This window comes from Aquarana catesbeiana, linkage group LG03 (genome assembly GCF_042186555.1).
Source record: "Aquarana catesbeiana isolate 2022-GZ linkage group LG03, ASM4218655v1, whole genome shotgun sequence".
In the NCBI taxonomy this organism is placed as follows: Eukaryota; Metazoa; Chordata; class Amphibia; order Anura; family Ranidae; genus Aquarana; species Aquarana catesbeiana.
In genome coordinates, this window is record NC_133326.1 from 177,412,889 (window position 1) to 177,437,981 (window position 25,093).

Here is a 25,093-nt window from a genome sequence, read left to right on the forward strand (position 1 = left end):
AAAGAAGAAGCATTTAAATAAAGGAATTGTCAAAAACTGTCTCTTGTCATTTTTAACATTTTTGACACTTTTTTCGTGAAATGGTAGGGGTAATTATGTACCCCCTTACCATTTCACACAGGGGGGGGCCGGGATCTGGGGGTCACCTTGTTAAAGGGGGCTTCCAGATTCCGATAAGCCCCCCGCCCGCAGACCCCCACAACCACCGGCCAGGGTTGTGGGGATGAGGCCCTTGTCCTCATCAACATGGGGACAAGGTGTTTTGGGGGGCTACCCCAAAGCACCCTCCCAATGTTGAGGGCATGTGGCCTGGTACGGTTCAGGAGGGAGGGGGGGCCGCACTCTCGTCCCCCCCTCTTTTCCTGCGGCCTGCCAGGTTGCGTGCTCGGATAAGGGTCTGGTATGGATTTTTGGGGGGACCCCACGCCGTTTTTTTTTTTTTTTTTGGCGCGGGGTTCACCTTAAAATCCATACCAGACCTGAAGGGTCTGGTATGGAATTTAGGGGGAACCCCACGTCATTTTTTTTTTTTAATTTTGGCCGGGGTTTCCCTTAATATCCATACCAGACCTGAAGGGCCTGGTATGGAATTTAGGGGGACTCCCACGTCATTTTTTTTTTTTAATTTTGGTTCGGGGTTCCCCTTTGGGGAATTTCCATGCCGTTTTTATCAATGAACTTCTATGTGTATTGTCGGCAATGCAATAGCCGCGGGTAGTTTTAAATGAGTTTTTTCCTTCAAAATGTCATTTTGCTGTCAGACTGTTCTAAACACAGGAAACATGCGCCCCTTTACAGACACACTATAGACACCCCCCAGGTACGAAATTTAAAGGGATATTACACTTTTATTGATTGACTTTAAGCATTATTAAAATCACTGCTCCTGAAAAAACGGCCGTTTTTAAAACTTTTTTTTGCATTGATCCATGTCCCCTGGGGCAGGACCCAGGTCCCCAAACACTTTTTATGACAATAACTTGCATATTAGCCTTTAAAATTAGCACTTTTGATTTCTCCCATAGACTTTTAAAGGGTGTTCCGCGGCATTCGAATTTGCCGCGAACACCCCTAATTGTTCGCTGTTCGGTGAACTTGCGAACAGCCAATGTTCGAGTCGAACATGAGTTCGACTCGAACTCGAAGCTCATCCCTAGTGTCTATGCAGGAGAATATAAAGGGCAGTCTGATCATTCGTTGATGCGTCCTTTTACAGAAGAAAATGTCTGCTCCTTTACCACAATCAAATGACATTTAAAACACACTGCCAAACAGTCATGACTATGATAAGTTAGTAAAAAAAACAAAACACTTGATTGTCAATAGTGATTTTGTTTCTTTCCAAGTTTCATAAACACACCCTATCAGTGCGTATACAAGGCAGAGAAAGAAGAATCAAAGTGCAATGCGTTAATTTTCAATAATATTAAAACTGTAATAGAAACACTAGAACACAACTATTGCCCATGTTCTTTGTTTGTCATTTGTGTCACATTGGGGAGATTTGACAGTTGTCACTGGAACAAGTATGCCTTTTGGAAGGTTTCCCTTTCATTTCTTGTTCTGGTAACAGCTCATTTTTTATTTATTTTTTTTTATTTTCCCTTACTTTCTCTTTCTATGGCAAAGGCCACCAGAACAAATACAGAAAGGCAATCTTCCTTAGAGGGAAACAGACAGCATTAACAAACTGAAATGGGTTCTAACCCTTCCAAAACCTTCCTAACCCTTCCAAAACCCATCCAAAACAGTTTTGGCCTTTCATACACTAACATTTTTCACATACATTTTCAAAGTGTTTATAACACTTTTGCTTTTTACCTTCCTATGACATAATGAGATAATGACATATGACAAAACTGAGATAACTAAAAGGTTTTATTGTTTTAAAGTAGGGTAGTTTAAAAACATATGTCAGAGGTGTGCCCACATTAGCAAAATTTCAATTTTACTTCAGAAATTTTTAGTTTAGTGAGGTAAACATCTCCATAAAAAGTGCACAACGTTTTTTTTGTAGGCAGGCAACAACTACATCCTCCATATTTAAATGCTTAGCTATGAAAAAAGTAACACATGTATGTGACATCTTTTCATGCTTAGAAAGACTTTGCAATGTGATAACTTTTTCATGATTTTACATTGTTGATTTTATCACATTTTCTGCAGTCTTAACCTCTTACCCACTGGGCACTTATACCCCCTTCCTAACCAGACCAATTTTCAGCTTTCGGTGCTCTCACATTTTGAATGACAAATACTCAGACATGCAACACTGTACCTATATGAAAAGTTTGTCCTTTTTTCACACAAATAGAGCTTTCTTTTGGTGGTATTTAATCACCTCTGGGGGGTTTTTTTTGCACTATAAAAGAAAAAATACCGACAATTCTGTAAAAAAAAAGAATTTTTCTTGGATTCTGTTATAATTTTTTGAAAATTAGTAATTTTTCTTCATAAATTTTGGCCAATATGCATACTGCTACATATCTTTGGTAAAAATAACCAAAATTAGTGGATATCATTTGGTCTTTGTGAAAGTTATAGTGTCCACAAGCTATGGTGCCAATCTCTGAAAATTGATCACACCTGATGCACTGAGGGTCTCATTTCTCAAAGTACAAATACCCCACAAATGACCTCTTTTTGGAAAGTAGACATTCCAAGGTATTTAGTAAGAGGCATGGTGAGTTGTTTGAGGCTGTAATTTTTTCCCACAATTCTTTGCTAAATCAAATTTTTTCTGCACAAAATTGTTATATTAGCAGGTTATTTCCCTCACACAGCATACATAGCACAAATTACACCCCAAAACACATTCTGCTACTCCTCCTGAGTATGGAGATACCACATGTGTGAGACTTTTACACAGCATGGCCACATACAGAGGCCCAACATGTGGGGAGCGCCATCAGGCGTTCTTGGAGCATAAATTACACATATAATTTCTTGACTACCTCTTACACTTTTGAAGGCCCTGGAGCACCAGGACAATGGAAATTACCAAAAATGACCCCATTTTGGAAAGAAAACAACCTAACATATAATCTATGAGGCATAATGAGTCTTTTGAACATGTCATTTTTTTTCTACAAGTTTTTGGAAAATGTGTAAAAAAAAATGAAAACGCTTTTTTTTACACAAAGTTGTCCATTTATACAAAATTTCCAACAAATAGCATGTACATGCCAAAAATTACACCCCAAAATAGATTCTACTACTCCTCCTGAGTACGGCGATACCACATGTGTGGGACTTTTACACAGCCTGGCCACATAGAGAGGCCAAACATGCAGGGAGCACCATCAGGTGTTCTAGGGGCATAAATGTCAAATCTAATTTGACTACCTATTACACTTTTGTGAGGCACTCCAGTGGCATAGATGTGGCATGGATGAGCATGTATGGGGATGGATGAGCCGTGGATGGGGATGGCTAAGAATGAATGAGTATGCCTGAATATGGCTGAGTACGGCTATGTACGGCTGGGTATGGCTGAGTACGGCTGGGTACGGCTGGGTACGGCTGAGTAGGGCTGAGTGCGGCTGGGTACAGCTGGGTGCGGCTGGGTACATCTGAGTACGACTGGGTACGGCTGAGTATGACTGAGTACGGCTGCGTACGGCTGGGTGCGGCTGGGTACAGCTGAGTACGGCTGGGTACGGCTGGTACGGCTGAGTACGGCTGGGTACGGCTGAGTATGACTGGGTATGGCTGAGTACGACTGGGTATGCTAAGTACAGCTGAGTGTGACTGAGTACGGCTGGGTGTGGCTGAGTGCGGCTGAGTATTTCTGAGTATGGCTGGGTAGGATTAGGGAACGGCTGAGTATGATTGGGAATGGCTAAGTATGGCTGGGTATGGCTGAGTGCAGCTGAGTACAGCTGGGTGCGGCTGAGTGTAGCTGAGTATGGCTGAGTATGGCTGGGTGTGGCTGAGTACAGCTGGGTATGGCTGAGTACAGCTGGGTACGGCTGAGTACGGCTGGGTACGGCTTGGTGCGGCTGGGTATGGCTGAGTACGGCTGGGTGTGACAGGGTGTGGCTGAGTATGGCTGGGTACGGCTGAATATGGCTGAATACGGCTGAGTACGGCTGGGTAAGGCTGAGTGTGGCTGAGTATGGCTGAGTACGGCTGGGTACGACTGGGTACGGCTGATTACGACTGGATACGGCTGGGTACAGCTGGGTATGGATGGGATGGCTGAGCATGGATGGATGGATGAGTATTGCTGAGCATGGATGAGTATTGATGAGTATGGATGAATGGATGAGTATTGATGAGGATAGATGGACGAGTATTTCTAAGGATGGATGGATGAGTATTGCTGAGGATGGATGGATGAGTATTGCTGAGGATGGATGGAAGAGTATTGCTGAGGATGGATGGATGGCTGAGTATGGATGGCTGAGAATTGATGAGGAAGGATGGCTGATTATTAATGAGGATGGATAGATGGCTTGATGAGTGTTGGAGTTATCACATATCAGCGCTGTGAGCACCGCACATCCAGCCCACAGCACTGCTGCCTCTGATCTCTCCCCTCTCTATACCGATTGATACAGAGGAGAGAGAGAAACCGGACATGATGCCGGTTTGTTTACAAGTAATCGCTTCGTCATTTGACTGAGCGATCACTAGGTAAATGGCCGCTATCCTCTAGACCTGGCGGTCACGGATATTCCCGGTGCGTGCCCCTGGGAGGACGTCAATGTACGCCTTCCCAGAGTTATCCAACCGTGCTGCAGCCGTCATTCAGCTATTGCACGGTCGGCAAGCGGTTAAACTTCTCTGGTGCACTCACATGTGACAGATTTGCTTTATTAGGAGAATGCATTTAACACAGTGCAATCCATTCTGTTCTCCTCATACACTAGGCTGAGTCATTGTAAAAGTAGATCATTACTGTACAATCACTATTTATTTGACTGGCACCTGATAAAGTATGAGTCAAACAGATATAATTAATCTCCCTGTCATCCACTGTCACTTCTATTGATCTTGTTTTGTTTTTTTGTTTTTTACCAGAATCCTGAACCTATAACTTCAATGGAAATTTCAGCAAAAAGAGTATGTTTTTATAACCTGTTTATAACACACTAAATGTATTTGAAGATAATTCATTTTTAGCAGAGTGTAACTTGAAATATGTCATTGTTTAATGTAAATAATTTTAAGATGAATGCAAATCTTGCCTGTATATATAGTAACATTAAACCCAATATATGACATTTTATCTAAGGATGTAAAAGAGTAACATCTGCTTGTGTGTGCTGCTGTTTTTCTTCAAACTGTATTCTGTGGTTGTAATTACCTGGTGAATCTGCTAGTTCCCTATTCAGAGTAGCAATGCTATTGAGGGCAATCTAAAATCTTCAGCATTGACACTCGGCCTGTACATGCTCTGAATTCTTGGTGAGAATGCTGTGAACTTCTCTTTCTTCTACAGCAAGCCCCCCCCCCCCCCCCCCATGACACTCCTCCATGTCATATGGTGTATCATATGGGGTGTCATGCAGGGCGCTATTCAGGGCAGCTCAAGTATCATGACTTAGAGTGGATCATTTTCTCATTTATATATACAGTAGATAGATATATCCGCCCCCTTAATCTCTATGCGCCAGCCCCTAATCTCCATGCGGTGCGCTTGACACATAGAGTTCTACAAGTTTTTTATTTTGTGTAGCACAAGATTGGAGCTAGAGGCTCTAATTGACTTCAAAAAGGTTGGGCCCACCCACCCACTTGTGATATTAGCGAATGTTGATTCGCTATTGTCATCCTGCTTTTCCTCCCAGCCAATCAGGATAGGAAGCGGGTCCTAAGACCAGATTGACCAGGAGGAGAAACCGGGAAAGCCACCCGTGACCTGGATGGGGTAAGTGCGGGGCTGGCGGGCTTGTGAGCGGGTGAGCGGGGCTAGCAAGCAGGCAGAGGTGTGTGGTTTGTTTGCCGCCCCCCCAAAATGTGATATAAATAGATAGATGAAATAGATAGATAGATAGATAGATAGATAGATAGATAGATAGATAGATAGATAGAATAACGTAATATTATGCAAATGGAATTAATATAGATAATCAGCTTGTTGGGACCCATGGTAAATACAGTGGGGTTGACTAAAACTGGAGACTGCAAAATCTGGTGCAGCTGTGCATGGTAGCCAATTAGCTTCTAACTTCTGCTTGTTCAAGAGCTTTGACAAACAAACCCGGAAGCTGATTCGTTTCTATGCAGAGCTGCACTGTATTTTTCACTCTCCAGTTTAGGTAAATCAATCCCAGTATGTCTACCTGCACTACTTTTATTGAATTAGCTGGCTGGAATGCATGATACAGCTGTTTGGCTATTTCTTTGATAACTGTAATCAAGCTGCTGTGACTAAGTATATCAGTTTGCTGAGACTTGTGCTACATCTGCCAATTCATTCAATTTATGGATGGTGAACCACTTTCATTCAGGGCACTTTTACCCCCTTTCTACCCAGGCCAATTTTTAGCTTTCAACACTCTCACAGTTTGAATGACAATTGTGCGGTCATGCAACACTTTACTCATATGACATCTTTATAATTTTGTTCACACAAATAGAGCTTTCTTTTGGTGGTATTTAACCACTTCCCCTAAAAAATATTGTGCTTTTTTCAAAATTGTCGCTCTTCTTTTGTTTATAGCGCAAAAAATAAAAACCGCAGAGGTAATCAAATACCACCAAAAGAAAGCTCTATTTGTGGGGAAAAAGGGCCATCAATTTTTTTTGGGTACAACGTCGCACGACCACGCAATTGTCGTTTAAAGTGCGACAGCGCTGAAAACTAAAAATTGGCCTGGGAAGGAAGGGGGTGAAAATGCCCTGTATTGAACTGGTTAATCACCACTGTTATATATATATATATATATATATATATATATATATATATATTTTTTTTTTTTTTTTTTTCTAAATAAATAATCTTTCTTCATAAATTTAGGCCAATATGTATTTTGCTACATTTTCTGGTGAAAATAACCCAAATCAGTGTATATTATTAAGTCTGTAGGAAAGTTATAGCATGCACAAACTGTGGACACCTCGACAGTAAAAATATCCACCAAATGACCCCTTTTTGGAAAGTAGAAAGCTCAAGGTATTTAGTAAGAGGCATGGAGAGTTTTTTAAAGTTGTAATTTTTTGTCACAATTTTTTGGAAAATTATTTTACTGAATGAAACTGATTCATTCAGTGTGCTTTGTTGTGATTAGCTGTGATTGGTCACATTTAATCAAATGGTACAGATGGGTTGTGATTGGCCCTATCTTTACCATGTGATTACTGTGATCAGTCACAGCAAGCAACAAAATTATACACAATGGATGGCATGCAAGGAAGCCATACATTTTTTTACAATTGTCATGTGATCTGCTGTGATTGGTCACAGCGATCACATGTTACTGGCAGTGGGCAGGTACACTGATCAGTCATTGGCTGTGTCCCATGACCATCATTTTTCTACAGGACGGAACTAGTTAAGCGCTATACTACTATGCTACTATGCTACTATGCAAATGGATGCTATATTTATATATTGTGTTTTGCAATTTATTGTTATAATGAATCAGGGGCTGGATCAGTGTTTAAATTGTCAAGTGATTGACTTTACAAGTTATAGAATTACAATAATCAATTACCAATATTGCAACTGGATGATGTAATTATTTAAGCACCTTTAATTAAATTTACCAATACCTCTATACACAGACAAGATTTGCACATAATACATAATAATTTGATATACCAGTTCTTCTGATATACTGTACACTAGTGTTAAAATTTGATCACACCGAAGGGCCCTCAGCATAGCTTCCTGTGACTTTATATTGTTGACTGGTATATATTTTTCATACTATTTTCATATATTAATACATGTTTTGGAGGCCTGTTGGTTTGGTGAGGGAAATAAATGAATAACTAACCTATCTGTTTTATTCTAAAGGCTCATTTCACATGCTGGTTAATTTATATGAATAATCAATAAAATATTTTATACAATTTAGGTTGATGAATATATATGCCTTTTTGAATTATCCCCTACAAATAGTATTCAACAAGGCATTCATTGCCACATTTTTTGTTGAAATGATTGCATATTGATAGATTTGTACCCCTTATATGGGCAGTAATAGACTGATAATTAAAATATTTAAACTTTAAATTTAAAAAATGATTAATTTGTTGAGGGGCTGTTCTTTAATTATCAGGTTAAAGTATGAAGACTGAATTAAAAAAAAATGACATTGATTTTTAGAAATTGAATATTCATTCCTTTTTTGATTTCACATTTTCAGCAACAACTGTATGTTGGATCTAAATTTAATGTAGCTCAAATAAAGCTCCACCATTGTGAGATGTATGGCACAGCATGTGCAGACTGCTGTCTGGCTCGTGACCCATATTGCGCATGGGATGGAATGTCCTGTTCCAGGTATTATCCCCTAGGTACACATTCCAAAAGGTGAGTACAACTACTGAGTAGAAATAGTAACCAATAAAGTGGTATAAAAGGTTAAAAAAAAGTTACTTATACCTTTATGAAATTAATACATTTTACAAATTTTGATAATTGTAGAAATTATTAAATCAATAAATTTTAACTATTTTACCACAGCAAAGTTCTGCAACTGACTAATGGGCAGGGCAGTTTTTTGAAGTATATGTGATTCTCCTATTTGATACCTTTTGATCTGCAACTGATTAATGGGCTGGGCAGTTTTTTGAAGTGAATGTGATTCTCCTATTTGATACTTTTTGATCTGTTAAATACACAATTAAAAGCATTTTGTTATAATTATTCAATAAGCGCAAAAAATGCTTATTGATCTTGTCAATAATTCAGAAATGTCCTGTGGTCTGCCACGCTTCCTGCTCTAATTGGCCCTCCTAGTTTTTCACTTTAACTATAGAATAATTATTGTCTATGTTGTAGAAAACAGAAAATCAAAACAGAAAAAAGTAAAGTCTACGTTAGTGATCTTATCCTGACAGCTAGCAAAGGAAGACTGATATGTGAAATATCTAATAAATTATCAAATATAATTGCAGCACCGATATTATTATCATGTACTATCAATTTTAATGTGCATAAAATATTTGCTCTAAAATATATAATAAATGAACAATACTGTGCATCAAAATAAAGTTCCAAGTGTGTTCTTGTGCAAATCCTGCACATACAAAACAATACAATAAAATGTATAAACAATAATTCAAAAAGTAAAGTTCAGTGTCACTATTCATGATGAAACCATAATGAAATCTTTATATATTAAAAAAATGAACTGAATAAAACATTTATATAAATGACAACTGAAAATGTGATTCATTTCTTGTGTAAACAGTGAATGGTAATCAAATTTGTATCCACCAACACAAAAACAGCCAATATCGATTTTCAATCAAATTCTCTGGTGTCCCGAAACCAAAAACAAGTGAATGGAACACTCACCAGAAATGCAGCCTTTATGCACAAAGATATAATCCCTTAATAAAAAGCAACCAGTGCCTATTCATCTCTCCACCTCAGATGGATTAAACAGCTAGAAGTCACCTATGTACCTCCTCTCCTGTCCATAGAAAGGATGCCCACACTTGCTGGGATGCTACCCTGTGTCTCTCACAAACAAACCAGAGGAGCCATACCTATAGTGCAGTGTTATTTATTTAAAAGCAAACGTGTCGTATAGAAACATAATAAAGCCAAAGTGTCTTATTTACTAATTTTTAGTGTCAGGACACACACCGGAGGATTTGATCGAAGATCATTTCTGGCTGTTTTGGTGATGATGGATACGACTTTAAATACCATTCACTGTTTCCACAATTAGTGAAACATATTCAAAGTTATCATTTATATGACTGTTTTATTCAGTTCATTTGTTTTTTTATTATATGAATGTTTTATTGTGATTTCATCATGATTTTCATTATGAGACTAGTAGCTCTTTACTTTTTGGATTATTGCTTATCAGGGCTTTTTTTCTCAGAGAAAAGGTGCAGAACTCACCCTCTCTGTTCAACTCTCCACCCCAACCACACCCAAACCCCACCCCCAGCCACACCCAAACCCCGCCCCCAGCCACACCTTCTTTAGAGGAGAGATTTACAGCGGTGCCAAATGTATTACATAAGGCAAATTCCCCAAAATCCCCCCCAGCTCTCCTCATCACAAATCCCCTCCTAGCTCTCCTCTCATCACAAATCCCCTCCTAGCTCTCCTCTCATCACAAAGCTGTCCAGCTCTCCTCTCTGCTGACCTCGCCCTCCACCTCCACACACATACTTTCTCAGATCCCCTTTCATCACAAGTTCCCCCAAGCTCTCCTCTGTGTACAATACTCTCCCCTCTGCTAAATGCACACAAACTTTACCTCTCTGAACATATTCCCCCTCCCCCACACACTTTTACAGTGCACTCCTCTCTGAATGAACTCAGTCTCTGCAAAGCTCTCCCTAAAAAAAAAAATCCCCCTTCCCAGCACAAATCTCCTTCCACCCCACAAATCCATATCCCAGCACAGCTCCTCATCCCAGCAAAAATACCCCACCCCAACGTTCCCCCAAGCATAAATCCTCCTCCCAGTACAACTTCTCTCCCTCAAATCTCCCCTTCCAGCACAACATGTTCCCCATCCTGAAACAATTCCTCTCACCTTGTCCTCATTCCTCCAAGCCCCTCTTACACAAGTCCTCTCCCCAGTTCCATATCTTCCCACCTAAATCCTCCCCTGCCAGTACAAACTTTTCCCCCACAAACACAAATCCTTCCCCCTCTTCTAATCCAAATTCAAACCTCCATACTGTCCCCACTTTAAATGGGCCTTTCCTGAGATTTAAACAAAATCCCAGCGTCCCATGAATCCGGGCTGAGTCCTAGAGCCCAGTGCTGGAACAAGTTCTGGCACTAGGGTCCACTAACTTGTCAAGCAGGAGCTTAAGGTAAATGTCCTCCATCTCTTGGGGTCCCAGATGCCATGATCATGCCCTCTGTGAGATGGAGAATATCTAGGAGGGAGAGGGATAGTGCTGGAAGGGGGGGGGGGAGGGCTAGTGCTGGAAGGAGGGGGGGCTAGTGCTGAGAGGGCTAGAGCTGGAAGGGGGAGAGGGCTAGTGCTGAAGGGGGAAGGGGGCTAGTGCTGGAAGGGGGAAGGGGGCTAGTGCTGGAAGGGGGGGATGGGGCTAGTGCTGGAAGGGGGAGAGGGCTAATGCTGGAAAGGGGGTGAGAGGGCTAGTGCTGGAAGGGGGGAGAGGGCTAGTGCTGGAAGGGGGGGAGAGGGCTAGTGCTGTAAAGGGGGGAGAGGTCTAGTGCTGGAAGGTGGGGAGAGAGGGCTAGTGCTGGAAGGGAGGGAGAGGGCTAGTGCTGGAAGGGGGGGAAGAGGGCTAGTGCTGGAAGGGGGGGGAGAGAGGGCTAGTGCTGGGAGGGGGGAGGGCTAGTGCTGGAAGGGGGGAGGGCTAGTGCCGGGAGGGGGAGAAGGCTAGTGCTGGAAGGGGGAAAGGGCTAGTGCTGGAAGGGGGGAGAGAGGGCTAGTACTGGAAGGGGGAGGGCTAGTGCTGGGAGGGGAGGGGGAGAGGGCTAGAGCTGGAAGGGGGAGAGAGCTAGTGCTCAAAGGGGTGGGAGAGGGCTAGTGCTGGAAGTGGAGGGGAGAGGGCTAGTGCTGGAAGGGGGGAGAGGGCTAGTGCTGGAATGGGGGGAGGGCTAGTGCTGAAAGGGGGGGTTGGAAATGTGCAGGGGGGAGAGGGGGGGCTAGTGCTGGAAGGGGGGGTTGGAAATGTGCTGGGGGGAGGGGGGGGTTGGAAATGTGCTGGGGGAGAGGGGGGCTAGTGCTGGAAGGGTGGGGCTGGTGCTGGAAGGGGGGGTGGAAATGTACTGGGGAGAGGGGAGTTAGTGCTGGAAGGGGCTGTCAGCTTTCAAATTAATCCCACACTGATTTCTGGCATATGTCCTTTCTCATACCAAAGTACATATCCTCCTAATCCCCCAATCACTCCACCAAGTGTACATTGTTTTCGTTTCCTCCTTCCCAATCCCAGCCACTCCCCCCTTCTCTCTGTCTATCTATAAAGCATAGAAAAGTTTGTACAGACCTGAAGTCAGCGCGTGTTCCTGCTCCCCCTCCTCTTGTGTGTGTATACAGAGCTGAAGGAAAAAGGGGAGGAGACAGCTTCTTTCTGCTGTGTGTGAGTGAGACAGCCTGCTGCAGGGATGGGAGACATGCATCTGATGATCGTGCAGACAGCAGACATGTCACTCCCAGGAGAGGAGAGGAGAGGGCTGCCAGAGGTTCCGGAACGCAGTTCCAGTGAGTTCCGGCTGAAAAAAAGCCCTGTTGCTTAATCATTTTATTGTATGTATTTTATGCACAGGATTTGCACAATACAACAATTGGCACTTTATTTTGATTGATTATTCTGTAAATGTATTATATGTTTTATTGCATTTATTTTGTGCACATTAGAATTGATAGCACATGATACTAAGATTGGCACTGCAATTATATTTGATAGAGTTTGAGTAGGTTAGCAAAAGAAAACAGGGCATGTCTAACACCAGTCAATGCATAAAAATGTTGTGTGTTGTCAGGACTTGCTGAGACTTGTGATACATCAGCTGACTCGTTAATTCAACTGAGTGCATTACTGGCCAATAACTGTTCAATACTTGCAAAGTGATAAAATAGTGGGAAATCTACATGTATTACAGAGTTGTACTATATATATATATATATATATATATATATATATATATATAATTTTTTTTTTCCCCCTGACATACACTTTAATTCACAATTGTATGGTTTGTATGGTTGCACTTCATTTGAATGTGTTTTCTGAAGTATACTCTTGTTTTTTTTTTTTTAACTCTGATTAACTTTGAGGGACAGAACCCTTATAGAAATAAAAACATGCAACTAACAATAGCAAACTATATTTATATTATAATAATAGGTATTATATGCATAAAATAGGACTTAAAGTAATCATAATTGATCACCTTGTAAAACAACCCATTCAATTTAAAATAGAAATGAAAGGCAAAACATTTTTGTATAGATATAAAAATACATTAAAAATACATTGTTCCCTTTTTTTTATAAGTGATCACATTCCCTCTGTTCTCAGCTGCACAAGAGCTGGGGAGGAGAAGCAGCAGTACACTGAACTTCCCAGTGAATGGCTGTGCAGTGGTGGCTGTGCCAGGCTGTGGCTGCGTCAGGACAAGTTTGATCATTGGAGGAGAGTACATTGAGTTCCCAGCACAGCTAGATAACTGACCACACTGTGTTCTCCTGCATAGTGTGGTCAGTTTTTAATAGGAGAGCAGAGGGACTGGCAGGAACAACAGTGATTTCACATAAAGGAAGCATTACAAAGAGAGCAGGATACTTTCTCATACAAGTACATGGTACATCAGGCACATATCATGAATATGAAGTGTTGAGGGTAACAAGCGCTTTAAGCTAGTCATATAAGGTTTGAATTTTAACTGATTCCTGCTGAGTGGGCTGTAGTCACTGTTTGGGTATTTAGGTAGCTGAGGGTGTCATGACTTTTTGAATATAACAGCCAGTAGAATAGATTCTTTCAGCCATGCTGTTTAGCATGGGTGGGGAAAGCGACTGATTTCTCTCATTTAGCCAGCGAGGCTACCCTTGCTCTTACTTATTAATAAAGTTTCCAATTTAAAGCATTGGAGCTAGTTTTTAGATTTACTAAAGAAAAACATGTTGTTTGCTTTGCAAGGGAATTTGTTCTAAAGATTAAAAGCTCTGCTGACTTCCATCATTCCATAATGTGAAACCAAAAATTATATTTTTTAATTTCCTTAGACGTAATTGAGTATTTTTTTAAATTTGATTTGTAAAACATCAACACATTCACTAAGCTCTGGGCAAATCCCTCTGCAATGTGTAACTTCTCTTACAAAGTGAACAGCCTATTTGCTTTCAGTTGTTCAACCCCAGTATGTAAATTAGTCATAATCATGCCAATTCCAGCTGGGCTTAAGATGCACTTAGGCTAATGTGCCTACATGATGTATTTACATACAGCTTCCACTATAATGATGTGCTGTTAAATAGTTTATACTTTTCACAGACGTTTCAGAAGGCAGGATGTTCGACATGGTAATGCAGCTCAGCAGTGTTCAGGACAACAATTTAATGGTACGTTAATATGTATACAGTATACATTTTCTTACATTTTTAGGTCAGATAATATTGGGTAATTTTGTGAAATCCACACTAATGAAGTGTTTTTATCTACCTTATATCCAGGTTTTAAAAGCCATAAATGATTAAAACTAGTACTAATAATTTTACATTACATTTTTGCACACATGGAAGTCATTTTTTTTTTCAATGCAGTCACACTGGCCCTCCTCTACATAACAAAAAAACAGATCTCAGACAAGCAATGTACAGATCTTTGGAGTGCTTGCCTGTGCTTGATTGCTTTGTTGGCATTTCCACTTTCCCTGACACGATGGGTCTCCATATACCAATACTGGCCAGAGGAGCCATCATAAAATGTTATATTTCTTTGATCCATCTGTCACCGAAACCGGGTCCGCCCTCCATTTGTCCTGTGGTTGGGTTGGGTTGCTCTGCAACAGTCATCGGGATAGACATACCCTTGTATTCCCTGCTCCATGTTGGGTTTACTTTTTTAAGCTGACCTATAACTCCTGCATCCACTCCTGATGAAGTGGTCAGGGATCCACGAAATGCGTAGAGTTTTTAGGATGTCAAGAATCTTTTTGGTCATCATACGCTAAGCTATCATGTATTTACATTTTATTTATTATGGATCAGCTCTTTATTTTGCACATGTATGGAACTTTATTTTATTTCATCATGGTAATATGGAATTGGTTATCATAAAATAAATATACAATTATGACAATTATTGTGATTTGCCTCATCTAAAGTCCCATGACCTATGTATTCTTTATTGTATTGTATTTAGGGATGGAGGCATCTTGCTCATGGTGCATCAGATCATTATAATTTTTTGTTCAGATCTATGGAGTTGTCAGCTCATAGTGTATCAATGTTACCACTAGTAGAGATGGATGAACTGTTTGGGTGCATACAGTGTACCACCGAGCGCACCAGTGTACCACCGAGCGCACAGTGAATAGCGGCCAGTTGTTAAGGAGCAGGCAGAGAAGTCAGCTGCCATGTCCTTAACAACAGATGAGTCATCATCTGTCAACAGGCTTCCCCGCTGACAGCTGAGTTTAAAAAAAAAAAACGATTGCTGACAATAGAAAAATTAGAAAAAATACGGTGTGGGGGTTCCCTTCAATCCATACCAGGCCCTTTGGGTCTGGTATGGATTTTGAGGGGAACCCTCACACCAAAATGTAAAGGAAAAACATGGTGTGGGGTCTCTCTGAAAATCCATATCAGACCCTTATTCAAGCATGCAGCCTGGCAGGCCAAAAAAGGGGGGTACAAGCGAGCACCCCCCTCCTGAACAATACCAGGCCACATGCCCCAACATGGGGGAGTGCTTTGGGATAGAGGGGCTTTGCCCCACAACCCGGGCGGTGGTTGTGGGGGTCTGCGGGCTGGGGGTATATTGGAATCTGGAAGCCCTCAGATATCGCCCCCCCGCTATGTGAATGAGCGTGGGGTACATTGTTACTCCTACTTAGATGCCTCCATTTAGGGATGGAGGCATCTTGCTCATGGTGCATCAGATCATTATAATTTTTTGTTCAGATCTATGAAGTTGTCAGCTCATAGTGTATCAAAGTTACCACTAGTAGAGATGGGCGAACTGTTCGGGTGCATACAGTGTACTACCGAACGCACCAGTGTACCACCGAGCGCACAGTGAATAGCGGCCAGTTGTTAAGGAGCAGGCAGAGAAGTCAGCTGCCATGTCCTTAACAACAGATGAGTCATCATCTGTCAACAGGCTTCCCCGCTGACAGCTGAGTATAAAAAAAAAACATAGCTGACAATAGAAAAATTAGAAAAAATACGGTGTGGGGGTTCCCCTCAATCCACACCAGGCCCTTTGGGTCTGGTATGGATTTTGAGGGGAACCCTTACACCAAAATTTAAAGAAAAAACATTGTGTAGGGTCCCTCCGAAAATCCATATCAGACCCTTATTCAAGTATGCAGCCTTGCAGGCCAAAAAAGGGGGGTACAAGCGAGCACCCCCCTCCTGAACAATACCAGGCCACATGCTCCAACATGGGGGAGTGCTTTGGGATGGAGGGGCTCTGCCCCACAACCCGGGTGGTGGGGTCTGCGGCTGGGGGTATATTGGAATCTGGAAGCCCTCAGATATCACAATACCTTTATTAAAAGTAGAAAACAATTTCCCCAAATATAGATCCATCACTAATCATGATGCCCGCCGGACTGCCAGACCCGGAAAAAAAGCTCTGCCCACAGCGAAGGCTAACCACTGACTACCTGTTCTGCTGTCTGACAGTACCTAAATAGTTAAGGGGCGGGGCCACTTGGCAACATCACCTGGTGGCACCACCCCTATGTGACAATACTGACCCAGCATGCACCCCCCATGTTGAGGGCATGTGCCTGGAATAGTTCAGGAGGGAGGGGCAGCTCACTCGTCCCCCCCTTTCCTGACCTGCCAGGCTGCATGCTCAGATAAGGGTCTGGTATGGATTTTGGGGGGACCACACACCTTTGGGGTTCCCCTTAAAATCCATAACAGATCCAAAGAGCCTTGTATGGATTGGGAGGAACCTCTATGTCATTTTTTTAAACATTTTTGTATTGTCGGCAATGGATTGCAGACTGGAAAATCAATTTAAATGTCATTGATACTGCTTCTGATGATGGCTATACGTCAAAACTTGTGTCGGACATGACACACAACATGGTACATTTCTATCAATGCTAATTGGAGAGAGAGGGTGTGCGCTTTTCAGCTGAAAGATTCCAGGGTGAGGAGATTCCAGCAATCTTTATCTGCACATCTTTTGAGCCACTTCCTAGTATCATATAGTATAGTTTTTTTGGGAGACTATGGTATATTTCTATCAATGCTAATTGGAGGGAGATGTGCACTTTTCAGCTGAAAGATTCCAGGGAGAGGAGATTCCAGTGATTATTATCTGCAGTATCTGTTTTTTTGGGGAAGTGAGAAAAGGACATTTTATTGATTTATTTGATTTTTTTGATTTACTTGCACATTTGTATCTTGTGGTGGTTGCACTTATTGAACTTTTGACATTATTTGAACTTTGTATTTTACACTTCATACAGAAGGTGTGTTATGGGCCAGATCACCAGGTGAAAACAGAGGGAAAAAAGACTACAAAAAGAAAGCTAATGCAGCCACCATATTTACTGATAATTTGAGAACTATTTCTCCCTATTATTCTTGTAGGAGAATCTTTAGGAAAGACTGAAGAGTATACAGTATATGGTGTTGAGCATAACACAACCTTATTGGAATGCATGCCACGTTCATTGCAGTCTAAGGTCATCTGGTTTGTACAGAAAGCACACGAAACAAAGAAAGAAGAGGTAATATAATTTTTATGTGTTAATGTGCATTTCAAACAAAAGTTTAATTTAATAGCCTGACTTAATATTAAAGGGTTACTAAACCCTCGTGTTTTTTTTTTTTTTTTAATAACAAACATGTCATACTTACCTCCACTGTGCAGTTCATTTTGCACAGAGTGGCCCCGTTCCTCCTCCTCTGGGGTCCCCCGGTGGCACTAGTAGCTCCTCCCTGCATCAGGAAACCACCTAGGAGAAGTGCTCTCCTTGGGGGTACCCGTGTGGGCATGCTCTCGAGTCCAGCTTTTGCATCCATAGACACAGAAAGCCAGACTCGGCCCCCGGCCCCCCCATCATTGGATTTAATTGACAGTAGCGGGAGCCAATGGCTGTGCTGCTATTAATCTATCCAATCAAGAGTCGAGACCCAGGCCAGAGAGGGTGTGCGCGTCTCCGGCGTGGGAACGAATGGGCTCAAGTGATTAAAACAGGGGGGCTGGGGGGTTGCTCAGTGGCAGAAGTTTTTTCACCTTAATGCATAGGATGCATTAAGGTGAAAAAACACGAGGGTTTACAACCCCTTTAAGGGAAATGCAATCTGTCAGTTTGCTTACAAAGATTTGATGAAGAATTGTTTTTATCTCCTCACTTCTACTTTCTTGAAAGATAAGTACCACGTACCTAGAGCTGGAGGCCAATGGAGAGAGAGGGCTTCCCTGGAGGCTAAGCTCCAGACCCCCCCTGAGGGTGCAAACAGGAGCGGTCAGGCCCAAAGTAGGTCACCTGCTGGACTGTATGCAGGAGTTTCCAGAGTACAGCTGGTGTGCTGGCATAGAATCAGCAGACAGGTGGCGCCTGTGAGGTGTTGCAGGATATGCATAATGCTATGACTGGAGCATGGTCAGAAGGAAGCCTAGGTCGTGAGCCGGGTTGGTATCAGAGCAGACGTGGTCAGGTGGATAGACAAGGTCGAACACAGGAAACAAACAGGAGACAGGTCAAGGACAAGCCGGATCAGTAACAGGAGACACAGGGACAGGAATATCACGGAGATAACACATTGGAGGAGCCGAAGATCAACCAGCAAATGCAGACACTAGCAGACTTCCTTATATAGGCCCATGTGACCTACTGGTAGAGATACTGGGTCCTAAAGTCATTCTCCTGCCAGAGGTGCTGGGTCCTAAAGTCATTCTCCTGCCATAAGTGCTGGTAGAGATGCTGGGTCCTAGAGCCCTTTTCCTGCTGTTGGTTCCCTGACAATAAGCTTCTCAAACACAAACGAGGATGAGTGAAATGTATGAGTTACACTTACCTCCATATTCCCTGCTACCCAATCTACCAGCTGCAAGCTTCCTCTCTGGGACATGTAAGCAGCTACTGAATCATTTATGTGCTATATGATAGTCCTATGTAGAAGTCTGGGCAGCAATAACCCTCACAAAATAAAGATGTACACTATATTACCAAAGGTATTGGAATGCCTGCCCTTACACACATACAAATTTAATGGCATCCCAGTCTTAGTCCATAGGGTTCAATGTTGAGTTGACCCACCCTTTGCAGCTATAACAGCTTCAACTCTTTTGGGAAGGCTATCCACAAAGTTTGGGAGTGTTTCTATGGGGATGTTTGACCATTCTTCCAGAACCACATTTGTGAGGTCAGGCATTGATGTTGGACAAAGGTGTTCTATCGGGTTGAGGTCAGGGCTCTGTGCAGGCCTGTCAAGTTCCTCCACCCCAAACTCGCTCATCCATGTCTTTTTATAACCCTTCCTTTGTGCACTGGTACAAATCATTTGGTGGAGGGGGGGCTTAGGGTGTGGGGTTGTCTTTCAGGGGTTGGGCTTGGCCCCTTAGTTTCAGTGAAGGTAACTCTTAAGGTGTCAGCATACCAAGACATTTTGGACAATTTCATGCTCCCAACTTTGTGGTAACAGTCCCTCCTGGCCGACAGGTATGCATTAGAGTGCTACCTCTAGGTCCTGCGTTCTGGAGGCCCACGTCGCTGCGGCGCATGGGTGGGCCCAGAAGCTCTGGGGCCTACCACAGCAGCCGAGGAATGGTCCTGAGCTGTCTATCCAGAGTGAAGAAGCTGGACAACTGAGGAGATCCCAGGGGAGGACCCGTTATGGAAGGATCAAGCAGAGTGCTGGTCTGGAGAGGGGCCTGATGACTCGGTTGGAGGACGTATCCTAAAGTAACTTTACAGCATAGTTTAAGCACTGTGACTGACATTCACAGCAAAACCAATACATCCTGTGGCAGAAGATCGTACGGGTTCATCCCAAGCAAGTCTGTGGCAGAGACTTTTGTTCGTGCTACGTACTGGCTGCTAGGCAAGTGAGAGAGGCCTATCCAGGCGAGCAAAGAGTGTGTCCCACAAGGGGAGCGCATTCTACTGTAATATTCAACTCTAAAGGACATTTGTCAAGAATACTACAGAAAGGTATTTGAGCTTTCCCTGCAGTTTCCCTTCTGCCTCTTTCCTGCTACTTCCTTCCTTAATTGTTCAATAAAGCATTGAAAACGTACTCAAGTGTTGGTGCTTGTATCATCCGGAGGTAAACTCAACGGAACCCTAGAGAAGTGTTTCACCGGGAGTTTACGGTGAGAGCTGGACTTTGTCAAAATTTAGCAGGAAAGGAAGGGGTTAAAGCTGCAGGACTTTATTTCTGAGTGTGTAGGTGGCAGGCGACAGTGAAAGCCCGGGAGCTACGTGATCAGAGGAACAAGTGGGAGGAGCCTACCCTACTTGATACCGCGTGGGAAGCCTCTTGATCGTGCTGAGAAGATCAGAGTGTGGCTATGTCTTTTCCGGCGATGCAGCCAATTATGGGACCGGGAATGTTCCCTGCAAACACCGTATTGAATACTGTGCTGACCGGAACCCTGCTTACGGATACTGGAGTTCGTTTGAAGTCGCAGGGGCGGTTTGTTCTGTATACCTCAGGAGATACTGAGGGACTGGGCATAATCTGTCATCAATGTGAAGGACTGGCCGTGCATCTCTGTCTGTTTGGCCGATGTCCGCAATGTGGAGAGTACTTGTTTGTGGTGGAGCAACCTACCACGTTGCCCCATGCTTATCGGATGGATTGGGCAACAGGTACCGCCACAGTAGAAACTGCTACTACTACAGAGAGAGAATGGCAGGTCACCACTTTGCCTGTTGTTGCTGACAATGTTCCGGAGAGAGACACTGCTGTTGCCGTCTCATCATGGGACATTACTGTGATTTCTGCGTCCACTACACCTACTCCTGTTGTACCTGTTCAGAGGAGGGTGGGATATGTGAAGGCTTCCCGCGGCCATGGTCGAGGCCTACCTCAGAGGTTACCTGAACCTGAGCTACCAAAGTCCATGTCAGGAACGGGTAAGCCACTGATGGGGAATGTATCTGGGACTGTAAATAAGCATCTGCCAGCGGAAGAGTTGGGAAATTTGGAAATAGAATCCATGTCGGATCTTTCCAGTGATTATGACTTGTTTGAGACTATGTCACAAGAGCTGTTGTGGTCACAAGGCGAAGACGTCGCCTCTGCTATGACTTTCCCTGAATGGACAGCCCTGAGTTCTGGGAAGAAGTCACCCTGTGTGGAGCCGCACAGCACTGTTACTGAGACTTTAACGAAAGTTGCTAGTTCACTAGAGACACCGGCTGGGTCTATGGTGAGCAAATCATTGGATTCCTGTGTGCCTCCTGGTATAGGGAAAGACAGATCTTTGCCCAAACTTGCACGTTTGCAGAGAATGTTAAACAAGCTTGTGGCTGCAGAGTATGGTTTGGAATTCCCCTATGTGCCCCAGGACATAATGCAAGTGATTGAACTTAACCGGGAACTTTGGTACAGTGAAGCTGTTTGGGACTATTTGTCTGTGCCTAAGCCTTTCCGAAAGACTGGATGTTCTGTTAAAATGGATGAACATTTTAGTGGATGTTTTATGCACTGGAACTTCGGTTGGCACATCTATGCTGACAAAGTGGTCATCTGCAGGCCCGGAAAAGATGACGTTGTCTATTTCATTACCACAGTGGACAAAACAAAGAAAGACACTGACCTTGCCAGATCCCCAGTTTTATTGGTGATTATGGACAAAAGAACTTTGAAGTTAGATAGTTAGTTAGTTAGTGTCAGTGTAAAGAGATCTTCGTGGTCAAGATCTGCATATTCTGTTCAGTGTTTTAAATCCAAGGACGTCTTTTTTGCTAGCTGGGTTCCTCATTGAAAGGGTGTGATTTACCTAAAAAAATTATAGGGATGGACTCCTAAAGATTATTTTTGATAATAGATTATAGGAAGAGAGACTCATTTAAAAAAAAAAAATGAGGCTTTGCTCCTGATATTGTACAGTATATGTGTATGTACCCCCACCATTTCACAAAAAAAGTGTCAAAAATAGTAACAAAGACAGGAGACACTTTGGGACAAGTCCTTTATTAAAAAATAAAATAATAAAAATGTCACGCTGCCCGACGAGCCGAAAAAAGAAAAAAAAAAGCTGCAACAGCTCCTCCTCCATGGGAGGCTCCCACAGAGTGACGCTTCTTCTCTGTGACAGCTGTTATATAGCTGAGGGCGCGGCCACTATGTGACGTAAATGGGTGACCCCGCCTTCCTCTGATGTCACGTGGTGTCTGAGGGGGGTGGGGTCAACCGTTTACATCACCGGGTGGCCCCGCTATAACAGCTGCCAAAGCGATAAGCCTGCAGCGTGGAGGCGGACCTGTTGCCTTTTTCTTTCTTTTTTAGCTCGTCGGGTGGTGTGAGATAGATTTACATCGTGGGACATTTTTTTTAAATTTCTTAATAAAGGACTTGTCCCAAAGTGTCTCCTGTCTTTTTTTACTATTTTTGACACTTTTTTGGGAAAATGGTAGGGGTACACTGTACACTGGGACCCCAAAGCATCCTCCCCATGTTGAGGGCATGTGGCCTGGTATGGTTCAGAAGGGGGGCGCTCTGTCACCCCCTCTTTTCCTGTGGCCTGCCAGGTTCCATTCTCGGATAAGGGTTTGGTATGGAATTTTGGGGGGACCTCAATGCCATTTTTTTAAATTTTGGTGCAGGGTTCCCCTTAAAATCCATACCAGACCAGAAGGTTCTGGTATGGATTTTGGGGGGACTCCTATGCCTTTTTAAAAATTAAATTTGGCACAGGGTTCCCCTTAATATCCATAGCAGACATGAAGGGCCTGGTATGGATTTTGGGGGGAACCCTACGCAATTTTTTTTACATTTTTGGGTCAGGGTTTCCCTTAATATTCATACCAGACCCAAAGGGCCTGGTAATGGACTGGGGGGGTATCCATGCCCTTTCTTTCAATGAGTTTTATCTATATTTCCGAGACTCGACAATTCATTACAGCCGCAATCAGTTTTAAATGACTCTTTTCCTTTAGAAGTGTCATTTTGCTGTGGTACTGTTCTAAACATGGGAAAACTGCGCCAATTTACAGGCATACTATAGTCACCCCTCGGGCACGATATTTAAAGGAATATTTCATTTTTATTGTTTCACTTTGAGCATCATTAAAATCACTGCTCCTGAAAAAACGGCTGTTTTTAAAACTTTTCTTTGCATTGATACATGTCCCCTGGTGCAGGAACCGGGTCCCCAAACACTTTTTATGACAATAACTTGCATATAAGCCTTTAAAATGAGCACTTTTGGTTTTTTATGTTAATGTCCCATAGACTTTAATGATGTTCTGTGGTTTTTCACATTTGTCGCAACCACCGCATTTTGTTCGCTGTTCAGCGAACAGGCGGACACCCAATGTTCGAGTCAAACTTACGTTCGACTTGAACATCTGGCTCATCCCTAAAAGGCAGGCATCAGAATAATTTTGGTAATATAGTGTAAATGCTGGCTACACTTGCCAAAAGTGAATTGTACCTGGACTTGCAAGATCAGGGCTTTAGAAACACAAAGGTAAATGCTGCTTGAAGGTAAAGTAGTGGATTATAAGAAAAGACAGATTTTGACATATTCTTGTAGTATTTCCTTAAAGTATTATTATGCTAGTTTAATGCTAGTTTAAGTAAAGTCAAAAATGTGTATTTACTGATTTTGGATATAAGCTAGAAAGAGTTTAGACTGGTTTCTCCTACTGATTTCTACTCTAATGATCTGAACTATACTTTGTGCCTGGAACAAAGAAAAAGCAACAATAAAAACAGCTTTTTAGTGATTTTCCATTAATAAATCAGCCTTACCATTTTAGGTACATGCTTGCCTACCAAAAATTTGCAGTAAACAAGAATACTAATAATTCCTTTATTTTCACAGGTGAAAACAGGCGATCGGGTAATATTGACAGATTATGGACTTCTGTTTCTAAAGCTCCAAAGAGCAGATGCTGGAGTGTATTTTTGCCAAACTGTTGAGCATAGTTTTGTTCATGTAATCAGAAAAATGAATCTGGAGGTTGTGGAGGAAGAACGTGTGGATGAAATGTTTAACAAAGAGTATGATGAAGAGCCAGTAATTCAAAAAATGCCTTGTCCTATGCAGTCCAGCATTCCTCAACCCTCTAAGCCATGGTACAAGGAGTTTTTGCAGCTCATTGGATACAGCAATTTTCAAAAAGTAGAGGAATATTGTGAAAAAGTATGGTGTACTGATAAAAGAAGAAAAAAGCTAAAAACTGCTCCAAGCAAATGGAAATATGTACAGCAACAGGAACGGCGATCACGTGGAAAAGCAGATAATCACCGCATGCCACGGAGCATACTGGGACCCTAAGCCTTCTGTTTGTTTTCTATTTATGACTGTATAGGCAATACACATTTCTGAACAGTTCTAAATGCAAATTCCTAAACTGAACTTGGTTGTAAACTTTCAACAAAACCTTGACTGTGTCGGCATTATGTAAATAGTTTTATAAATTTTATTTTTAAGGGGGTTTACGTATGTCAGCAGTTATTGTTATACTCTAAAATGACTGGACTTGGTTTTTAGGGATGTAATGATGTTTTTAGGGTTGTGTGGTATACTTACAAACACACATACACACATATGTATATATGTATTATGCAATCACACACACACACACACAATATATATATATATATATATATATATATATATATATCTCACAAAAGTGAGTACACCCCTCACAGTTTTGTAAATATTTTATGATATCTTTTCATGTGACAACACTGAAGAAATTACACTTTGCTACAATGTAAAGTAGTACAGCTTGTATAACAGTGTAAATTTGCTGTCCCCTCAAAATAACTCAACACACAGCCATCAATGTCTAAACCACTGGCAACAAAAGTGAGTACACCCTAAATGAAAATGTCCAAATTGGGCCCAAAGTGTCAATATGTTGTGTGGCCACCATTGTTTTCCAGCACTGCCTTAACCCTCTTGGCCATGGAGTTCACCAGAGCTTCACAGGTTGCCACTAGAGTCTTCTTCCACTCCCCCATAATAACATCACGGAGCTGGTGGATGTTAGAGACCTTGCGCTCCTCTACCTTCCTTTTGAGGATGCCCCACAGATGCTCAATAGGATTTAGGTCTGGAGACATGCTTGGCCAGTCCATCACCTTTA

General features: G+C 42.4%; 1 protein-coding gene across 1 annotated transcript in view; it reads left to right on the forward strand.

Moving 5' to 3' along the window:
• The window catches only part of SEMA3E (semaphorin 3E), a 270,516-nt gene extending 245,897 nt beyond the window's left edge, over nt 1-24,619 (forward strand). Inside the window, exons 13-17 of the mRNA XM_073619549.1 lie at nt 5,026-5,067; nt 8,322-8,488; nt 14,125-14,192; nt 17,406-17,545; nt 23,821-24,619. Of these exons, the coding sequence (XP_073475650.1) occupies nt 5,026-5,067; nt 8,322-8,488; nt 14,125-14,192; nt 17,406-17,545; nt 23,821-24,276 (873 nt within the window). The 3' untranslated portion in view covers nt 24,277-24,619. The remainder of the gene's footprint in view (nt 1-5,025; nt 5,068-8,321; nt 8,489-14,124; nt 14,193-17,405; nt 17,546-23,820) is intronic.
• The last annotated feature ends 474 nt before the right edge of the window (nt 24,620-25,093 follow it).